At 33.0% G+C, this 23267-nt stretch overlaps 1 protein-coding gene across 1 annotated transcript in view; it reads left to right on the forward strand.

Annotated features, from left to right (window-relative positions):
- PKN2 (protein kinase N2) overlaps positions 1–23267 on the forward strand; it is a 138768-nt gene that overhangs the window by 57934 nt on the left and 57567 nt on the right. The window contains exon 3 of the mRNA XM_069478175.1: positions 16366–16520. Coding sequence (XP_069334276.1) covers positions 16366–16520 — 155 coding nt within the window. The remainder of the gene's footprint in view (positions 1–16365; positions 16521–23267) is intronic.

The raw sequence follows: 23267 nt of genomic DNA on the forward strand, positions 1-23267 counted from the left end.
ATAAAATTAATTTTGATTAAGAAAACACATAAATTTGACTAAGAACCTCAAATCAACAATCTCAAAAGTTGCAGAAAACACTTCTGATATTCAGTTTACTTGACAAAACGTATTTTCATGTATCACTTTCAACATCTGGAATTTAGGGGTTTTATTTGGAGGATTTCTATGTAGAGATTTCAACCATATAAGAATAGTTAAATTTTTAAAATGAAAAAAATCACAGGAACCCAGCCTTCTAATTTTAGAACTGAAATAATTTCAAAAATGTGAATTAATGTCTCAGAGTCACCAAGCTAATTGAAAAGAACTCCTCATCTAGTATTTTCTTACCCTCACATTTCTTATCCTCACATTTAATAATTATATTATAAATGGAAATATGTATTATGAAAATGCTGTTTTTAGGAATATCATATAAACTTAGAAATGGCCTGTTCTATTGGAACTCTGCCAGGCACTACATTTTTTGCCTATTACATCTTTAGGAGAGTCTAAAACAAGAAACAGCACTGGAGCTTTAAACTCTGTTTATTTAGAGAAAACATTTTCCTCCTCATAGAATACTGCTAACTACCTTGTGATTCATTGAAATATGAAAGAGTTTTGGCCAAAGAATATAGCCCATTGGTTTCCCCAGTCCTCTTTTAAAAATTAAATTTATTGAAGTATAAATTATATATGATAGGCCGGGTGCGGTGGCTCACGCCTGTAATCCTTGCACTGTGGAAGGCCGAAGAGGCGGATGGATCATTTGAGCTCAGGAGTTCGAGACCAGCCTGAGCAAGAGCAAGACCCCGTCTCTACTAAAAAAAAAAAAAAAAAAAATAGAAAGAAATTATATGGACAACTAAAAATATTAATAGAAAAATTAGCCGGGCATGGTGGCACATGCCTATAGTCCCAGCTACTCGGGAGGCTGAGGCAGGAAGATTGCTTGAGCCCAGGAGTTTGAGGTTGCTGTGAGCTAGGCTGATGCCACAGCACTCTAGCCTGGGCAACAGAGTGAGACTCTGTATCCAAAAAAAAAAAAAAAAATTATAAAGTATGTTTTAAGTGTATGATTTGATGATTTTAACAAATGTATGTATACACCTAGGTAACCATCACTACAATCGATACAGATTGCATTCCCAATCAATCCCCAGTTCCTATCACTGGCCTTAGGAAACCACACTGGTCTACCTTCTATCACGCTAGATTAGATTTGTCTTTCCTAGAGTTTCATATAAAGAAATGGCCTCCTTTAAATTCTACTATCAAGTTCCTGATTGCCCTCAAAAGCCAATTTGGGTATCATCATGAAACTTTCCCTGACTTTCTCTGCTTATTTTCTCTATGCCACTTTGTCCATTCATTGTTGTATTATGTTGTATCATGATTTATTGCTGTACATTTTTGTATTAATATCACTTACTAAACTGTGTTCTCCTCTAGGGGAGGGACATTTTCATGATTTTTCGGGCTTATTACAGAAACTAGAACATAGTAGGTGATTAGTTGTGAAAATATCTTAAAAAAGAAAGTAAAGAGCAAATCAAAATCTTACATTAGTTCTTATAATTAGTATCAAAGCGTAATTTATCATGGCACTTTAAACATTAAATAACTTAGGTAACAAAGCCTTTAAAAAGTTTTAGAATATACGCAGAAACTTGCTTTTTGACCATTTTTAATGTTGATGTTTCTAATAATTAGGGGGAATATGTTATATGAAATATAACTTTCTACTATGATTTCTTAATACTTCAATTTGTTTGGAATAAACTTGACAAGTTGGTCAAATTTTGATTTAAAAAACAATGTTATCTTTGCAAATGGCATATTCACACAACTTCGTAATAAGGTTCCCCCTGCCCTTTTTTTTTTGCTTTTTACTCATTTGACAGTATTAAAAGCAACAAAACCAACAACATAGAGGATTAAAATTAATTCAACATTAATTTTAGGTTCGTTTGCCATAAAATTTTAGATGTTTTACATTGTTCACTAAGGTAAACAAAATGAATTTAGATTAAATCTGGCGAGAAGATTCAAAGACATTGTGCTTTCCCTTCAGTTCTGTAAAGTGAGTGGATTTGTAGCAGAAGTGTTTGGCTAATTCCTGTTGTCTTGGGGGTACTTAAGTAGTAAGCAGAATGAATGAATAAAGGAAAGAGGGACAAAATTTAAGTTTCCATGTATAAGTGATTACTGTCTAAGCAGTTAGAAGAATTGCTCTTAATTTACCTCTATAATAATTAACTGTTTTAATCTTTAGGTTGTTATCTGTATAATAAGAATTTTTATTAGATGAACTTTTTAACTATAAAAACTCTGAAATATTACTTATAATGTCAAGGTATGATCATTTGAGATGGATTTTTGTAAAATAAATGTATTCATTTATTCTTAAGAGTAGTAGGAAAGGAATTTTTTATTTTCATGCTCATGATGCTCTGAGCTTCCTGTTCATTTTTTATATACTTTAAAATTACACTCATGGGCAAAAACCATATGATCATCTCCATAGGTACAAAAAAAGCATTTGATAAAATTCTACATCCTTTCATGGATAAAAACTATAAACATTATGTATAGCAGGAATGTTCCTCAGCACAAGAAAGTTCATATATGACAAGCCCACAGCTAACATCATGCTTAATGGTGAAAAATTGAAAGCTTTTCCTGTAAGATCAGGAACAAGACAGAGATGCCAACTCTTATTACTTCTGTTCAGTAGTACTAGAAGTTTTAGCTAGAGCAGTTAGGCAGGAAAAAGAGAGAAAAGGCATCCAAATAGGAAAGGAAGAAATGAAATTATCTCTCTTTGCTAACAATGTGATCTTATATACAGAAAATCCTAAAAATTCCACCAAAAAGCTGTTAGAACCGATAAAGGAACTCAGTAAAGTTGTAGTTTTGTATGTACAAAATCAGCATACAAAAATCAGTAGCATTATCTATACGCTAACTATACAGTATCTGAAGAAAATTAAGAAAACAGTCCCATTTACAATAGCATTTACCGAAACAGTAAACTTACAAGGTGAAAGAACTGTATGCTGAAACACTGATGGAAGAAATTAAAGATGACACAAATAAATGGAAAGATAGTCTGTGTTCAAGAATTGGAAGAATTAATATTGTTAAAATGTCCATATTACCCAAAATGGTCTACAGATTCAGTGTGATACCTATCAAAATCCAAATGTCATTCTTCGCAGAAATAGAAAAAACAGTCCTGAAAGTTGTATGGAACCATGAACGACCCGAAATAGCTAAAGCCGTCTCAAGCAAAAAGAACAAAGCTGGAAAAACCACACTACCAGATTTCAAAATACATTACAAAGCTATAGTAATCGAAACAGTATGGTACTGTCACAAAAACAGACGCATCATCTGATGAAATAGGATAGAGGTCCCAAAATAAACCGATGCAATTATGATCAATTGGTTTTGACAAAGTTGCCAAGAACACACAATGAGGAAAGGGCAGTCTCTTTAAAAAGTGATGATGGGAAAACTGGATATCCTCCACATGCAGAAGAATGGAGATAGACCCTTATCTCACCCTCATATAAGAATCAACCGAAAATAGTTTAAAGACTTAAGCATAAGACCTGAAACTGTAAAACTGGAAAAAAACGTTGGGGGAAAACTTCATGACATTGGTCTGGTCAGTGATTTCTTGGATAAAACCCCAAAAGGATAGGCAACAAAAGCAAAAATAGACAAATGGAAATGCATCAAACTAAAAGCTTCTGCACAGCAGAAGAAACAGTTAACAGAGTGAAGAGACAACCTACGGATTGGGAGAAAATATTTGCAAATCGTATATTGGATAAGGGGCTAATATGCAAAATATACAAGGGACTCTGAAGAATAAGAAAAGAAATAACCTTATTTTAAAAATGAGCAAAGGACCTGAATAGACATTTCTCAAAAGAAGACATCAAATGGCCATCAGATATATGAAAAAATGCTCAGTGTCTCTAATCATCAGAGAAATGTAAGTTAAAACCACAGTAATATGTCACTTCACACCTGTTAGATTGGCTATTATCAAAAGGATGAAAGATAAATGGTGGCAAGAATGTGGAGAAAAGGGAACCCTTGTACACTATTGGTGGTGCTATAGATTAGTACAGCCACTTTGGAAAACCAGTATGAAGTTTCCTCAAAAAACTAAAAATAGAATTACCATAGGATCCAGCAATTTCACTTCTGGGTATATATTCAAAGGAATTGAAATCAGATGTTGAAGAGATGTCTGCACTTCCACATTCACTGCGTGTTACATAGCCAAGATTTGGAAATAACTTTTAAAATGTCCATCAACAGATAAATGGGTTTTTTTTTAATGTAGTATATAAAGACAGTGGAATACTATTCAGCCATAAAAGTGTAGGAAATTCTGTCACGTGTGACAACATTTGTGAACCCAGAGGACATTATGCTAGGTGAAAGAAACCAGGCACAGGAAGACAAATGGTGAAGGTTCTCACTTTTATGTGGAATCTAAAAAGTCAGACTCATAGAAGTGTAGAATAAAATGGTGATTAGCAGAGTCTGGGGTTGGGGTGGGGGAATAGATCAGAAAAGGGGGGATGTTGGTCAAAAGGTACGAAGTTTCAACTAGACAGGAGGAATAAGTTCTGGTGATTGATTACATAGCATGGTTGCTACAGTTACTAATAATGTATATTTCACAATAGCTAAAAGAGAGAATTTTAAATGTTTACACCCAAAGAAGTGATAAGCATTTGAGGTGATGGATATATTAATTAGCCTAATTTGATCATTCCACACTGTATTAATGTATCCATGTAATGAAAGATCACATTGTACCCCATAAATATTAATATATACAATTATTATTTGGAAATTAAAAATAAAACTTTTTAAAAAAAGGATAGTCTCATGGGATATTATTGTCTTCCCACATGGAAATTATAAAGATACGGAGGCTGAGTTTACCTAATGAAAAAGATTACTGATCTCTATAAAAGGGAGAGGTAATCTAAAGCTTTATTTGGAACCTGACACTCCCCATGGGAAAAGAACCAATTTACTGAATCTTGGTCTCTTTCTTAAGTGTATCATCCCAAAAGAGGAAGATGAGAACATTTCTTGTATTTTATTAAGTATAGCTAGTATTTTGTAGTATATAGTCCTCTGTTTTCCTCTTATTTCCTTTTCTTTTATCTCTTCCCATTTTCATCTTCTCAAACCCCACCAAACTTAATTGATTTTTACCTTATTAACATAATGAATTTTTTAAAAAATCTGAACTATGGAGAAGAGAAATATTGACGTAGTACAGAACTAATAGTTTTGTGATTTTTTTTTTTTTTAAGTTAATCTTAGGAAGTTCTTCTAAGTTCCTAGAGTGTATTCATATTGAGGAAGTTTTCTTTCTTACTGACTAGTTAAATTGTAGTTTATGAAGTCTCTCTTAGATGAATAGAACTGAGAATTTTATTTTCTTTTTTATTGTTACCCTGCCCACCTAAATGTGACATAAACATTGTAATTGAATTTTATACATAGTGAAATATGAATATGTAATCTGTGGCCTATTGCATAATTTCTACTTCTTTATTTCTGATTGGATTTCTCACTTTGAGGTAAATGTATTTTGTATTATGTTGTGAACTCTTTTTTTTTTTTTTTTTTTTTTTTGAGACAGAGTCTCACTCTGTTGCCCAGGCTAGAGTGAGTGCCGTGGCGTCAGCCTAGCTCACAGCAACCTCAAACTCCTGGGCTCAAGCAATCCTCCTGTCTCAGCCTCCCGAGTAGCTCGGACTACAGGCATGCGCCACCATGCCCGGCTAATTTTTTCTATATATATTTTTAGCTGTCCATATAATTTCTTTCTATTTTTAGTAGAGATGGGGTCTCACTCTTGCTCAGGCTGGTCTCGAACTCCTGAGCTCAAACGATCCGCCCACCTCGGCCTCCCAGAGTGCTAGGATTACAGGCGTGAGCCACCGCGCCCGGCCATGTTGTGAACTCTTTAAGGAAAACGTGGGTGTATGATCATTAGCAAGTTACTCTGTAGTACCCTTGGATTTGGATTTGTTTCCTTGTCTTTAAAATTGTGGGATTAAATGATTCATAGATCTCTAATTCTTGAATTATTTGATGCTATACTTAAAAAAAAGTATACAGTAAAATTGATTTTTTTAAATTTTGGTATGCTATTTCATGAATTTTTAGATAGATTGATCTAAGTACCACCACAATTAGGAAAAGAAATAGTTGCAATGCACCAGATATCTCCCTCATGCTCTCCGTTTGTAGTCAGATCCTCTCCCAATTATATATTCCCTGGCAACTACTAATTTGTTCTCTGACACTATAGTTTTCTTTTCAAGAATGTCATGTAAATGGAATTATAAAGTTTGTAAGCTTTTGAGACTGACTTCTTTCACTCAGCATATTGCCTTTGAGATCCTTCAAGTTATTGAATGTATAAGTAGCTTTTCCATTTTCATTCCTGAGTAGTACTCCATTATACAGGTGCACCATAGTTTGTTTATCCATTCACCAAGAACATTAGGGTTGTTTTCTAGTTTTTGGCAATTATCAGTAAAGCTACTATAAATATTCATGTATAGGCTTTCATATAAACAAAGTTTTCAGTTTAGTTTGGTAAATACTTAGGAATGGGATTGCTAAATCATATAATAGAGAATATTTACCATTGTAAGAAACTGCCAGATGTTTTCTACAGTGGTTATATTATTTTTCATTCCCACGAGCAATGCATTAGAATCTGGTTGTTCCACATTCTCTCTGGTACTTGTTATTGTTAATATATTTTTTTAACCAGTCTAGCAGGTATGTAGTGGTTGATATACATTATTGTCATCAGAGGGAGAAAAGAAGAAAAATAAAGCAGCAGGAGAGTTTATGAAAGAACTGTGCATGCCTTAGGTACAGAGTTATGTGCAGAATGAAGACGTCTCCTCTACTAGGAGATGCAATATGCAGTTTTCAAACATTAAGATATAACAAAAGCAGGCAATTCTGAATTTTTTTAATACCTAGGTTGCTTGTTTCACCTTAATAAACGTTACAACCCACAATTTTATCCACATCTGTTTTTGTAACATATTAAGAAAGCCTAAACCAGAGGTTGTATTCATTATAAAATATTTAAGCAAAATTACCTCAATGGTGACATCTGACAAAGGTCATCCTGATTACATTAACTGATTAAGCATCCATTAATAAGTGAGCAATCATTACAATCTGAGCAAATTCCAGATGGCTATGAAAGATAAACATATTTGTTTAAACAAGGAAGTTGGACTTGGTGGCTAAGTATAAATAGTTAACATAACTGTTACACACGGCCAGATTCTGGAGCAGTTTATTTTTAAAATATCAGTTTATAAGTACCAAGTGAAAACCAGAATGTTGACCAGTGAATAGTATCTTAGAGACTTATAGTAGGAAGTATATTAAGGAAATGGATAAAGAGTGTTTTGGTATAATATTAGATTTGGCTAAGTTTACTTCAATTATATTTCCTTTCAATTTTTTTTCAATGCTGTAAATACCCTTGTTCCATAAGTAGACTTCCTGGCTGTACAAGTATCACTTTGTGAATATTGAATAGAGAGAGTTAGCTGATTATAAAATAAAGACCAAAAGTTATATTATCTGAGATGTCATCCAGCTGCACCATTACATAGTTGTGTGGCTATATACCACTTGGAATCCTTCCAGACCTTGTTTTTTTCATTTGTAAAATAAGGAGGATAGACAGACTATATATACTTTCTTTGGGGTATTTTGTGAACAAGGTGTTTTAATAGCTTGAGGAAAGGGCCAAGCATGAGGCATCAAGCTCATCTAGTTCTCAACATATGAAACCACTGTTTGGATGTAAATAGTCTGAGGAAGCTTTCCTGGGGCTGGGAAGTAAAGACTCAAGTTTAGCCACATTCCTAACCTCCAAGACAATCAAGGCATGAGGTTAAGGCTGGACCTCAAGTAGTCAGAAACCCTTTAAGGATCTGAATTGCTTCCATATTCTAGAACTCAGATTCATCTTGGAAGCCAACTACTCAGTTGTGGTTTTAGAGAAAATACTAAAAGTACTAGAAACAGTAGATCTATTGCTGTACACATTTGGGAGGGGATCAACTAACAAATTCAGTTTTTACTCTTTGTTCTGGCCTTGGGAAATCTCATTGTTAGGGATATTTTAATCACCTGTTATATTCTGGTGACTTCCAAAGCTGTATCTCTAGCCCCCTGTGTTTTCTGGGCTTCATCTGATAGTTTGTAGCCACCCTTACGGATATTACCTGGATATCCTATTGACTTTGCCTCTCCTAATGTCTAAAATTGAACTCTTCTTTCTAGAACACTACCTCTAAATCTTTCTCTGTGTTCTCTGTCCTGTTAATGGCATGACTCCAGTACTCCATAACTAAAAAGTGACTTTTAGTATAAACGTCTTTGACTCTTTATCACCTTCATCCTTTGTTATAAGTCTGTAAGTCACCAAGCCTTATATATTCTACCTCTGATAATAGGTCTCAAATCTGTATCTCTTCTCCATCTTTACTGCCAAAGCCTACAAGTCCAGTATTTAATCCACTGCTACCAGTTCTTTTCACCTAGTATTCAAATTTGATCCTGTTATTTTCTTGATTTAAACCTTTCAGTGGCTCTTCATTCCCTATAGAAAACTCTACAAATTTATAGCATGATATAGATGCCCTTCATACAGTATGGCATCTGCCTGTTTTACTTCAAGAACTTATGTTGCTAATCCCAAATCTAATTTTTTCTTCTATTAGGTATGTTTGCTTTATCTTTTTTGCTTCTCTCTACTTACGCGCACATTGCGTATATGTGTGCATGTAGATTGGCAGAATCTAGGTGGTTGGTATATAAGTGCTCACTATAAAATTCTTTCAGTTTTACAGTATGTTTGAAAATGTTCCTATGTATACACATATATTCTTGTATGTATAGACACACACATACACATACATAAAGGTACATACAGGGTATAACTGTATTAATATATATATACCTGACTCTGAGCTCTTTAAGAAAAGGAATTTTGCCACCATTTTGTCCCCTATCCCTTGCACAATAGCTCACTATGTATGTGTAACCAATCCCCTGTATTAAATTCTCTCTGTTCAAAATACCTCTTGTGGTTTCCATTTATCAACTAGACTTTGAATGGTATACCACCTTCCTATACCATACAGTAAACTTAGAATAGTTTAACTCCAATTTGTTTAACTCCACTCTACTTACATGCCATTGTTGTCCATATTCTAGTTCTATCATTTTATTTTCAATTTCACAAATTAGTTCTAATCATTATTCTGTACAGTCATTGTTGGCTTATAATTAATTATCCACATGCTTATCATTTTTATTGTTCACCATTTCTTCATGCATCTCAGAACTTCCCTTCTAGAATCACTTTTTCTTTTTCTTTTTCTTTTTGAAGTACAGTAGATACTTTAGAAAGATAGTTCCCTTTGATGTACAGTTATAGGTTGACATTTATTTTCTCTTAGTACTTAGAAACTATTATTTTATGATCATCTGAATTCCACTGTTGTTAGGATATTCTTTGTCTTTAGTTTTCTGCACTTTGAGTATTATGGTGTAGATTTCGTTTCATCTGATCTGTCTGGGATTTTTTGGGTTTCCTAAGTCTGAGATTTGTGTATTTCATCAATTATGGGAAATTCTTAGCTCCTGTCCCTTTGAATATTGTACCTCCAGCATTCTTTCTACATTCTCCTTTTGGAACTCCTATTAGATGCATGTTAATTTCTTCAAGTCTATCTTCATTTCTCCTCATATTCTCTTTACCTGTGTCCAATTTGCTCTTTATCATGTTTGTGTTCCTAATTTTCTGTTGTTATACATATATTTTTAATACTGGGAGCTCTATTTTGTGAATCTTGATAATTTTGATAGTCTCTTCTTGGCCCTTGTATTTAGTTTCATATTTTAATATACTTATGTCACATTCTGTTTAAGATAATTAACAATAAGTAAAATCTTGACAGGCTAATCCTGTAGTATTTTTCTCATGATCATGGTGAATTTTTTTTCCATTTGAGCTTTGTGATTTCTAATTGTGTGCTGGAAATTTATCTGTGTTAAAATTTAGTGGAATGCAGATTTGCTCTTTTTAAAAAATTCTGTCAAATTTTGCTTTATTTTGTGGCCATGTTATTGGACACCTAGAAATTTAGAATTTATGTATATCTCTGGTGAATTTGAACCTTCTGTTATTATGAAATGACTTTTATCTGTAATTTGTCTGCGTCAAACTATCTTTTGTCTGTCATTAACATAGGTTGGAGGTTGAGATTAGTGATTGCATGTAATATCCTTTTTCCATTTCTTTCAGCTTTTCTGTATCATTGTGTTTTAGATATATTTCTTATAAAGAGCATATAATTGGATATGATTTTATTAATTTGTTTTTACCCAGTCTAAATAATCTTTGCCTTTTACCTGGATCAATTAGAATATTATGTTAAAATAATTACTGTTATATTTTGATTTATATTTATATCTTATTTTGTGCCTTCACTGTTTCTCTTTCTTCTCTTTCTTGCCATTTTAGAATGTTTTTTAAAAATCAATTATTTTTTAAAACTCAATTATTTTGGAAATTATTGATTAATTTAGACAGCATAATATGCATACGTTCAAAGTCTATAGTGTTAATTACTGTTTTTAACTGTCTCTCAGACAATTCAAAGTCCGTAGAATGCTTCCATTTACCTATGTGCTGGCTTATATATTATAGTCGTCATTCTATTTTTTTAAAAATCTTTTATATGACTCTTTTTATTGGTTTATATAGTCATTTAAAGTCACTCATATATGATGTACTTTCTCTGTTCTTCATTCCTTATTTCTCTTTTGATCTCCTATTTGGTATTACTGTTCTTCTTCCTAAAGTATATCCTTTGGCATGTTTTTACTGCATTTATGTTTGTAACAGATTCTTTGCATCTTTGTCTGAAAATGTTTTCATCTTGTTCTCATTTTTGAAAGATATTTTCACTGAGTACATACTATCTAAGGAGGTAGTTATATCCTTTAACACTGTGGTCCCCAACCCCTGGGCTGCAGACTGATAACCGGTCTATGGCCTGTTAGGAACCGGGCCACACAGCAGGAGGTGAGCAGTGGGTGAGGACACTGAGGTTTCATCTGTATTTACAGCTGCTCCCCATCTCTCGAGTCACTGCCTGAGCTCTGCCTCCTGTCAGATCAGCGGTGGTATTAGATTCTCATAGGAGCGTGAACCCTGCACATGTGAGGGATCTAGGTTACGTGATCCTTGTGAGAATCTAATGCCTGATGATCTGAGATGGAGCTGAGGCAGTGATGTTCTGGGGAGCGGCTGCAAATACAGATTATCATTAGCAGAGAGGTTGCATTGTGGTGAGTTGTATAATTATTTAATTATATATTACAATGTAATAATAATAGAAATAAAGTGCTCAATAAATGTAATGTGCTTGAATCAGCCTGACACCATCCACCCCCACGCCCAGTCTGTGGAAAAATTATCTTCTATGAAACCTGTCCTTGGTGCCAAAAAGGTCGGGGACTGCTGTTTTAAACATAAAGAAACTGTCATTTTATCTTATTACAGCTTTCATTGCTGCTGGTGAAAAGTCTGCTGTCAATTTAACTGTAACTCCTTTGTAGGTATACTTTCTCTTGCTGCTCTTAAGATTTTGTCTTTGATCTTCTGAAGTTTTACCAGGATGTGTCCAAGTGTGGATTTCTTTTTCTTATACATTTCTGCTTGGAGTTGATTGTATATCTTGAATCTATGGATTGGTATCTTTCATCAGCTCTGAAAAAATTAGTCATTATCTCTATACATATTGTCTTTGAATCACAGTTTTTCTTCATTTTCTTCTGAAACACAGTAAAATATATTTGAGTTTATTTTTTTCCTCTTTTAACCTCTCATTTTCCATCTCTTTTTTTTTTAAAGTTTCTATTTTTCAGTACTAACTGCTATTTTTCTGTATCTGATCTGGTATTAAACTCATGCATTAAAATAGTTAAGAACAAGTCCTAGCGCTCAAGATGCTTATTGTCTCAAAGAGAAAACAGAAATGAAAACATACCATTACGATACCGTGTGATACACATTTCAATGGAGGGAAGAAAGTGTACTTTGAAGACATACAAGAATGGCCACCTGATTAGATGGGGGTGTGGTTAGGGAAGGTTTCTGGAAAAAGTAATGCCTAAGGCTAAGGACAGTATGGAGGAAAGCAATTGCATTCCATTCCTTAGAAATAAAAAAAAATTTTAACCAGACGTAGAATTTGACCAAAAAAAATAGTAGTAGAAAGTTAACTTGGAACTAAATATCATAAGGCCTTTGCCTAGGTATGAAGTTGGGACTTATTTTGGTAGATGCAAGCTATTAAAAATATTTCAGTGGAGGAACTAGTCTTGTCCACTTTCTGTTTTAAAGCACAACAATTTATATTGATTAAATGTGTATAAAGACATGATTTTATGGGCTTATCTCTAGTGCTTTGTTTACTGTCACTTAGAAATGCATAAAACCTCTTTGATCTAATATGTAAACATTAAGGCAAGTTTATTGAATTTGTATAACATATTTTAAATTGTATAATTATGTTTAGAAGTTTAGAAGCATGCAAAATTTCTTAGAATACCCCTCCCAAAAACCTCCTGTTTTTTTGGTAATTTTAGCAATAGATGCAACATATGGAAATTTGTGATTAGTTATCATCATAGGGTTTAGTTTCTTTAACTGACAAAGTGTATATTTAAGAGTGGATTCAACTTTTTTTTATAATTTAAAAGCAGTTCTTAGATTGGAAAATAATTTTTGCTTTATAGAGTTTTTAAAATTTCTTTGTTTTGAATGGAGAGAACATAAATGGGCAGTTCTGATTATCCCTGTTTTGAAATATGTTTCACTGTGAGGAAAAGAGTTTAACACAGGTACTGGTAACCATATGTTTTCTAATGCTTTAACTTATATCCTACAAGGAAGAAAACTGGAGAGAAGAAAAGTAGAGAGCAGCAAAGCAGGTTAAAAGGGAAAAATAGGTAAAGTCCAAGGAAGACAGCAAAGTGTTTCTAATATTTCTAAATGAAAAAAGGGAGTACTTTAGAAAACAAAACATATTTAAGGTTAAATTTCCACTTTGGCATATACGCTTTTGTAACCTTTGTAAGTTTCTTCTGTGAGTTTCAGATTTTTTTTATTTGTGAAATGAGATTATATTGCAAGCCTTTGTGAGTTTCTGTGAAGAGTAAATGAGCAGAAATACTAGCTACTCAGCTAAGCCCTGACTTGTAATTTTACTGATCCCTTATTATGTTTTAAGCATTGACCTAAGCACTGTATAGCCTTTATCTTCACAATAACCCTCAATTTGTGGCTGAGGAAACTGTAGTGCAGAGATGTTAAGTAAGTATGTAATCAAGACCACACCAATAAGTAGCAGCCACAGAATTTTAACCCAGGCGTTCTGACCTCAGAGCTCAGACTCTTAATCATTGTGTTATTTCTTATGTTCCTATAATCCTTATCGTAACCGAGGACGTTCTTTTTTGCAAGAACAGTGTTATGTAGGACTTTTAAAAATTAACAGACTATTAGATCAATGAATATTTCAGTGTTTTAGTACAACCTACTATAATATGCACAAATTTATTATATAGTATCTCTAACAAATTGCAATCTGGCTTTTATATAAATGCTTTCAGAAACAAGAGACTTCATTACATTTTAAGGCAGACCATTCTTCTGTTAGGTAACCCAAAATGTAAGGAATTTATCTTGTGATAAAATTTTTGCCCTCACTACTTTTACTCATTGGTTCTAATTCCCTGTACTGTGGGGAAATCGTAAGTGGACAGCATTCACAGACAAGTGTGTGTGTGTGTGTGTGTGTGTGCATATATATTTTTTAAATTTAATTTAATTTATTAGAAACAGGGTCTTGCTGTGTTGCCCAGGCTGGTCTTGAACTCCTGGGCTCAAGCACTCCTCCTACCTCGGCCTCCTGAAGTGCTGAGATTACAGGGATGAGCCACTGTGTCTGGCCAGTAGACAAATATTTAAATGTTTAGACAGGAATTATTTTTCTCCTCATTCTAGGCTAAACCTCATCTACTATTTTACAGACAACACATTTCCATACTCTTCTCAACTGAGGGCTTTCTTTTCTGAATGCATGCCAGTCCTTTTTAAAAATGTGCTTACTATAAACTATATATACCAAATTCTGTATAATTTAGATTTCTTAAAAGTTGTTCGTATCATTTATATAAAAAGAGAAAGGAAAAAAGAAAGAAAGAAAGAAAATTACAGTATTTCCAGATCTAAACTGTTTAGTCATTGTTATAATGTGTGGTTCATTTACAGACGCAACAGAGATATACTTACACTTCTTACAGTGACCACTACTAGTTAATGTTTATTGAATATTTATACACCACACCTATGTCTAAGCTTTTTACATATAACTTATTTAACCCTCACAATAATCTTGTGAGGTACATGCTATTTTCACTATTTAATGTATGAGGAAAATGAAGCACAGAACTGTTAAGTAACTTACCCTGTATTATATGGTTTGTACTGAATCTTAGTGCCAAAATGGAGCTTCAAACCTAGGTAGATTTAACCACACTGTACTAGATATATTAAGAAGATCTTTTGTGAGTGGATCTGAAAACTTATCTACATCTTATATCAGTTTTCTATAAGATTGTGTCACATAAAAATGAACTTTTGGAACAGCTCATTTGTAATTTGGGCAATTCAGTTAAAATAGAAATCTTCACTGAATCAAATTCCAGCTAATAAGCTGTGTAGCTTTGCCTGTTTCCTGGTATGTAAAATGAGGATAATATTCTATTTTAAAAGGCTATTTTAAGGATTAATTGCATGTATACACATTTGTGGGTACATGTATAATTATACTGTTATATATTTAAATATACACATAGATACACACAGAGTCTAGTCTAGTTGCTTACAAGGCCTTTAAATGGCAGAGAGATAGCCATAGCACAGCAGTTAATAGGATACATTGATAGACTTCATAACAGCACCAACTAGATTCAAATCCAGGTTTTGCCACTTCACTGTGTGATCTTGGGCACATTTCTTAACCTCTCTGTACCCTAGTTTTCTTATCTGTAATATAGCTGTGATACTCTAAGGCTGTTTATGGGGATTAATGAGTTTATGTTTATAAAGCACTTGGATCAGAACTTGTACCTAGCAAGTTGTATATAAATGTTAAAGTACTATTTCATTTTATATTACTATCTAGCCTGGCATCTGTATTTTTATGTTAATTCTTATAACAAATTATGTTTGCTTTTTTTGAACTAATGTTTTTAAAGGAATGTAAAACCAAATATGAAATATATTCATTAAAATCACTTGGTCACACCATCTTACGTTGTAGAGGAGAGAAAGGAACCCGAAAGTTTAAGTAACTTGCAATTTAGGCAATTTTCTGGTGATTACCAAGTTACTTATCATCTGAACCAGATCTAGTCTTCTAGCTTTTTTTATAAGTAAAAGGACCTAGTATGGATGAAAAACAGAATAATGAACTTTGATATGAAGAATTTTAGTTGCTTGGTAGAATTATTAGAAGTGTTTCAACAATAATGGATTACCCAGAATAATTAGGTGGTCCTTTTTGAAGTTTTATTTTTAAAATAGAAGCAACATAGTATTCTTTATGAGAAGGCATGGACTTGAATTTTTGGTCTCCCAGTAGCCCCCTACCATCACTTTGATATTAGTTAATCAGTAGTCTTGAAGCATTTTCTATTGTGATTGAATATCCTCTTAGTGAAAACCAAAATGTAAAGGTTTGTATGTTTATGGTTAAGTTCTTACTAATTAGTGCTAACACTGTGTTTCATGTACTCTTAGTTCTGTTTACAAAGAATAATGTTAATGAAATTTGTATGATGTTTGAATATCCTTTGTTCTCTATCATCTTGGAGAATTTAATTGTTAATAGACTAGTCAAATTGCTTTAATTTAAAATAGTAGTATTGGAAAAATCTTGGACTGTTACCTAATTCAGTTTCAGACTCAATGTAATCACTTGTATAGGAAGTAGAATCTACTTGGGCGGGTGGTCCTGCAATTCAAATAGTTCCTTAGCTTGAATTGTTTAAATTCTTATATTATCTGTTAGCATAAGAAGGTTCCATTTAGGTAACTTTAAGCTCATCTCAAACCCCGTTCTTTATTCTTTGAAAATATTGACTTCCAGTTTTAAGCAGTAAGTGATCCTATTAAGTAATTTTAACATAATATTTTATTTACAGATTGCCCAAGAACTCCAGATACTCCAAATAGTGACCCTCGTTGTTCTGCTAGCAACAATAGATTGATGGCCTTACAAAAGCAATTGGATATAGAACTTAAAGTAAAACAAGGTGCAGAGAACATGATACAGATGTATTCAAATGGATCTTCAAAGGTTAGTACAGTAAATAAATGTATGTATACTGTCATTCCTCATTATTTGCACATTCTATAGTTGTGAATTCGCCTACTCGCTAAATTTATTTGTAACTCTAACGTCAGTGAGGGTGACACTTTGGCAGTCATTTGTGGACAAGCACAGGAGGAGAAAAATTTGCGTCATCTGACACATATATTCCTAGCTAAGGTCAAACAAGGTGACATTCTGCCACCTTAAGCTATCTGTAAACAAGTAGCCTTTTTGAGATCTATTTAGTGCCATGTTTTTTGCATTTTTGTTCTTTTAGTTGGTAATTTCACTGTTTAAACACTTTATTATGATTTCTGATATCATTTTGGCCTCAAAATTTTAAAGTACTGAACAAAAAATAAATTGGAAACATGGTTTTTTAAAGTAATATTTTAAAAATTGTTTATTCCTACCAAAACACAGTTAATCAAAAATTTGACTGTATGAGTAAAGGGTGCACAGGAGCTCTCCATATTTGTAACTTTTCTGTAAATCTAAAGTTATTTTAAAATAAAAATTTATTTTTAAAAATTTAGGTGTAATGAGTTTTCCATCACCACATTCAGATTTTTAGGAAAAGGGCAAATGAAAAGATAACACAGTCTTAGCATCAGTAATTGTTTGACCTAAACCTGGGTGTTCTTGGGGATCTGGTACGGGAACATAACTCCCAGTTGAAAATCAGTGTCAGGCGAACAGTTGATGATGATGGGAACATATCCTTGTTCTTAGGTATAATATAGCAGAAAAAAATGTTGGGAACTACTGAATCAGATTATCTTGATGGTTCTTTCCAACCTGAGTTACTATAATTGTAATAATTTCCAAAAATGCTGAGAAAAGTGTATTTGTTATTTGAAATATACCTTTCTACCCTCAACTCGTTTATTTTAAAGCTTTTTTTCCTCTGCAAATCAGTGGGGTTTTTTTTTTCATATTATAATAGTTATTTCTTAAATAATTTCAGAATAAAAGTTTTTAGGTATTTTTTTATTTCAGTTTAGAAAGAATTTGAAATCAGGGGGAAAAAATCTTTTCTTAAAGTCATGTATCCCAGTTATCTACCCCAAATGAAATTTAGGAAATGAAATTTAGGAAGATGCTGAAAAGAGAGAAATGTGTATGTATTATGAATAAGATTTTTTAAGGTTAATTATGAAAATTAGTTAGATTTTTATATTTTAAAAGAAATTTTTGTCATTTTTAGAGAAATATATTTCTATTTGATGTTACATATGTATGATGAGATACTTGGTAGGATATTATTTCACTAACTTTGAACATTGATAGGGATGGTAGAGTTATTTTCTGTAAAGTTAAATTAATCCAGCTACTGCCCTTTGGAGAAAGATCTTTTAATCTGGGGTTGATTGATTAGTTTGAGGATTTTGTGAACACTTTTTAAGTTATAGGAAAAGTGAGTATGTATGTTAATAGGTGGATAAATGAAAGGGCTATAGGTTATACTATATTCTCGCAGTGGTCTGTAATCCCTAAAAGATTAAGAACCACTACTCTAAATTGAACAGGGTTATGGACACACTAAAAGTGAAACAAATGGGTAACTTAAAATAACCACAGGTCCAAAATGAATAGGGCTGTGAGCCTCCTGTTAAAACAAACACATAATTTTCCATAGCTTTTTATTTTTAATGAGGAGATTCATTAATTTGGGAAGGACTCTAATGGAAATCTAAAGCCTATTAGAAGCTGCTGTAGTCTCTGAGGTAGGCCTGCCAGTTATTTGTCTAGATTCAGTCTTTGCACTTTCATTTCTTATCTTTAAATTTCTCAGAGGATCAAAGTATATCTTTTTGAGATTAGGTAAAATTGTAAATTGTAATTATGAGGAGTATTAATTTATTCCAGCCATTATGCTAGCTCTAGGATATAAATGTAGTAAAGATGATACTTTATACATTGTGGATAGTCAACAGATAATATCCTGCGTTTAAGAGACCCACTGTGTCTCTTGAGCCCAGGGGTACAAGGCTGCAGTAAGCTATGACTGTGCTGCTGCACTCCAGCCTCAGTGACAGAGGAAAACTCTGTCTCTAAAGAGAGAGAGAGAGAGAGAGAGAGAGAGACACCACTGTCTTAAAAGGAGATATCACATGTAAATAGTTACAATGTATAATAGTGGTTTGTTCAACTTAACTTGGGAAGTACACTGGAGAAGAATCACTTAACTGCAGGAAGAAATCATTTAAGTCCTAGTATGAGATTTGAAAGATGATTTGGCATTCAATTTATATTGTAGTGTTGAAAATAGATGATAAAGAAATAGATCATGTAAATTGTGTGACTATAGCACAAGTTCTTAGCATATTTCTTACCTAACATATCTGAGAGTAAATAGAATGCACTTCTAATAGTATTAGTTTTTAACTCTAGTGGTCATATTTAATGAAAGGCAATGCCTTCATAAAGGAATAAATCTGAATCTCAGGAAAGACACATTTTGTTCAGGAAAAGTCCTCCAGGTGATTCCAGTAGGACTTTTGTTTTCCTTCCCCACCAGTGGATCTTTAAATGGGTAAGATGGATTTCTATAAGACATATAGAGGTGCTGAAAGACTTTTAGTAGGAAAAATACACGATCAGATTTAAAGTTTAGATGTTTTGCTACAAATGCTCAATAAATATTTGTTGGAAGAATGAATACAGCTTCACTGCTCATTCATTGTCAGTTATCTTCCTTTGGCCCATAATTTATACATTGTTCTTTTTCTTATTTCATATCTATATGTACTATAATTATTTTCATATCCCTTTTATGACTAAGGTGTTTTTATTATCAATACAAAGATCTGAGGAATGGGATGCAGTTGTCGTACTCTGCTACCTAAGGAATAGTGTAGCAAGCATTTCCTCATTGGCAGTGCGGCTCTAAGCAGCACTGTTGATTTTTCGGAATAATCTCTGAGGGCTTGGTAAGGCGTGTTGAAGAAATGTTTCCTATCCAGCTATTTTTTTTTTAATATTCTAAGCCTACTCATAATTTTTTCTCATTCATAAATACCAAACTATCCATCCAGGCCCCTTCAACCTCAATACTCTAGTCTTTTTTGTTTGTTTAAGCTTTATTGATATCTGGTTCAATAAAGAAAGAGAAAAAATTACACATATTTAGCATATACATTTTGATGAATCTGGGCATAAGTATACATGTATACATATGATACCATCACCACAGTCAAGATACTTCCCCAAATTTGCTTGTGTTCTTTTGTGGGTGTATTGTTATTGTTTGTTTGGGGATTTTTGTTGTTGTGTAAGAACACTTAACATGAGAGATTCTCCAGTCTTAATATATTCCAAACTTATATGTATTAATCATTGACCCAGAAAACCTTCCTGGATTTTTTTCAGCTAAAATTGATCCCACCTTTCTTTAAAATTTTCTTTGGCTACTTTTAACTTTCTGATGCATATAATAATCATCTGTATCTCTTTTATCAAACTATAAGCTTCATGGGGTAACATCCTGATTGATTAATATGCTCACTGGGTCTGACAACATTTAACATACGGAAAGTAAGGCTAAACTAGTTTATATACTCTAGACCCACCTTATCTCTTCTCTTGTACCTATTAGGTGCTCAATAAAAAATCCATTGAATACTTCAAAGCATAAAACTGATAATAAAAATTCATTCATTGAATGCTAGAAAGTATAAAACTGATCTGTAATAACTATATATTGCCTTTGACAGATAATATCCAACATCGGTTTTTAAAGCCTTCATCACACTTTGATATCTGTGCAGATCCTTCAGAAATCTGTGTGGGAAAATTCACTTACTTTTAAAATGAAATACAAGTGCATATTGCTTGCATGTTGAATTGAGATAGTTGAGAAAGGAGTATTTCCAAAGAAGTAAATGACAAAACTGCAGTCATTTTGCATAGTAATAAAATAATAGGAGTAGCTTAATTGAAAAGCATATTATATAATTTACTTAATATTTTTACTTTTACATTAGAACTTCATTGAAATAAAATACTTAATCATTTTTTATTGCTCTAAAAGAGACCATTTTAATGCAATTATGTGCTAGTTAATATAATTTTAGTTTTTATCTAATGCTTACAAAGCTCTCTTTTAGAGGATGGTATCCCCTTTACATAGTTTCTGCAAGAAACCTAAGGCTTTCAGAATATAGTTAACTCACCTAAGTTTACATGCATATATAAGATCTGGGCTCAAGTCTATCTGATTGCAAAATATATTTGTCCTATTAAATAATGACCAAGTTTTTCTCTTACTGTGGTCTGATCTCAAAGATTAGTCATGCATCACTTAACAATAAGGATACATTCTGAGAAATGTGATTTTGTCATTGTGCGAATATCATAGAGTGTATTTACATAAACCTAGATGATAGCCTGCTATACACCTAGGCTATATGGTATAGCCTATTGCTCTGAGGCTACAAACCTGTACAACATGTTATTGTACTGAATACTACGGGCAATTGTGACACAGTGGTAAGTATTTGTGTATCTAAACATAGAAGAAGTACAGTAAAAATACAGTATTATAATCTTAGGGGACCACTGTCATATATGCAGTCCATTGTTGACCTAATGTTGTTATGCAGTACATGACTATGGTTATTTCAAATCTTCAGTTTGTCTGATGTTCCTAGTACTGGATAGGTGGAGGAATTACAGTAAGAGAAAAGTATTTTCATTTTAAATGTGGAAGGTGGAGTAGTCATAAAAGCATCTATAATATATCATAGACAAACACCAAATTCATGTTAATATCCTTATAATAACTAGCAAGTGTATATATATGTGTCTACTTTATGGTGTAAATTGATGTCTAAGGGACTTAGTCAACTCTTTGAGCCTGACTCTTTGATGTTAAATCTAAATACTTTATTAAAGAATAAAATATGGCTGGAAGCTCTTTCCTAAATTACTGAATTTAGGAACATGAAAGAAATGGAAGAAAAATTCATAAATTTGCTAGTTATTTTTTCCTGTGTAGTGTGTTAAACTGAGTTTGATATTCAACAGAATACATTTCAGCTAACTTTTAATCTCCTATGTAACAGCAGAATTACTCTCCCACCATACATATTTCCCTCCTCCCCTTTATTCAGTGCCATGTAATATGTGTATGTTTGATTTATTGGAATTATACTGACTGATGCCTGTGTCTTAGGTTCTAAGAGACTTAAGTCTCCTGGAGAATATAGGTTGATTGTATGCTATTTTATTTCCAAATTGGTGCTGATTGCCTTAGTGATAAAAGTAGAGATGCTTAAATAGTATGCAAAGATTGGCCTTTTTGGTAAATAAGTGCTTCCTAACCTGATGATTAGTTTAATCTATTACTTCTTGTTTTTGTGAATACCAGTCTTTGACAACAAATATAACTCTAAAAGTAGGAAGTGGCATTAACTTCTGATACTTCCTTTTTAAATTCCTGTATTAGTTTTCTGTGGCTGCTGTAACAAATTATCAGAAATTTGGTGGCTTTAAAACACAAATTTATTATATGATGATTTTGTAGTTACGTTGTTTGAAATGGATTTTACTGAGCTAAAATCACAGTGTTGACAGGACTGCATTCCCTTCTGGACGACATAGGAGAGAATGTTTCCTTACTCTTTTCAGATTCTAGAGCCTACCCACGTTCCTTGGCTCATGGCCATCTTCCTTTGTCTTCCAAGCCAGCAACAGTTTTCCTTACATCATATCACTCTGACCTCTTTTACTTTCACATTTAAGGAACTCTGTAATTACATTGGGCCTACCTGGATATATTTTAAGGTCAGATGATTAATAACCTCACTTCCATCTGCTACCTTAAGTCCCCTTTGCTATATAAGGTAACATATTAACAAGATTGTTGGACTTAGAATGTGGACATCTCTAGGTGGGCCTTTATTTGGCCTACTACAGTTCCTTCTGTCACTCACATTCAGTGTTACTGGAACTAAAGAGGTACGGCAGTAACATCATTTCACTTAATTTAGAACCTTTCTTTGAAGCCTTAGGAGATGAGGGAAGTTTATTCAGTACAGTATTCAGTACTTTCTCCCCAGCTTCATTGAGAAGGTCTCTTTTTTTGTTTGTTTTTTTGACATTCAAGAGTTTCTAGGGACCATTCTCATTATTACCAAGGTTGACAAAGCTGTTTTCTGCTTCTCTTAGAATTTGATGGAACACAAATACTATCTGTGATTAGCTGTTTTTAAAATTTGCCTATATATGTGAAGCTCCTTGAAAATTTAACTGAAATATAATGGGAGAAGAAGAGATAATCTAAATTTTTTAGGCTTAATCACAGTCACAATCACAGTCATCATACTGTTTCTGAGTCAGTTATTGATCACGGTGAAGGAAAATTCTTTAAATTTTGTGTAAAGCAAAGACAAAATTACAAATGTGAATTTGGATGTGGATCTTCTTTTAAACACAAATATTCAAACAATCTACAGTATCCATTGGCGAATGAATGGATAATGTTTACACACACACACACACACACACACACACACACGATGAAATATTATTCAGCCTTAAAAAAGGATATCCTGCCATTTGTGACAACATGGATGAACCCTATGTGAAATAAGCCATCCACAGAAAGAAAAATACTATATGATCTCACTTATATGTGAAATCTTAAAAAAAATATGAATAAATATAAACAGTAGAACAGTGGTTACCAGCAGCAGAGAGGAAGAAGAAATGGGGAGAAGTAGGTCAAAG

This window comes from Eulemur rufifrons, chromosome 8 (assembly GCF_041146395.1).
Source record: "Eulemur rufifrons isolate Redbay chromosome 8, OSU_ERuf_1, whole genome shotgun sequence".
Classification (NCBI taxonomy): Eukaryota; Metazoa; Chordata; class Mammalia; order Primates; family Lemuridae; genus Eulemur; species Eulemur rufifrons.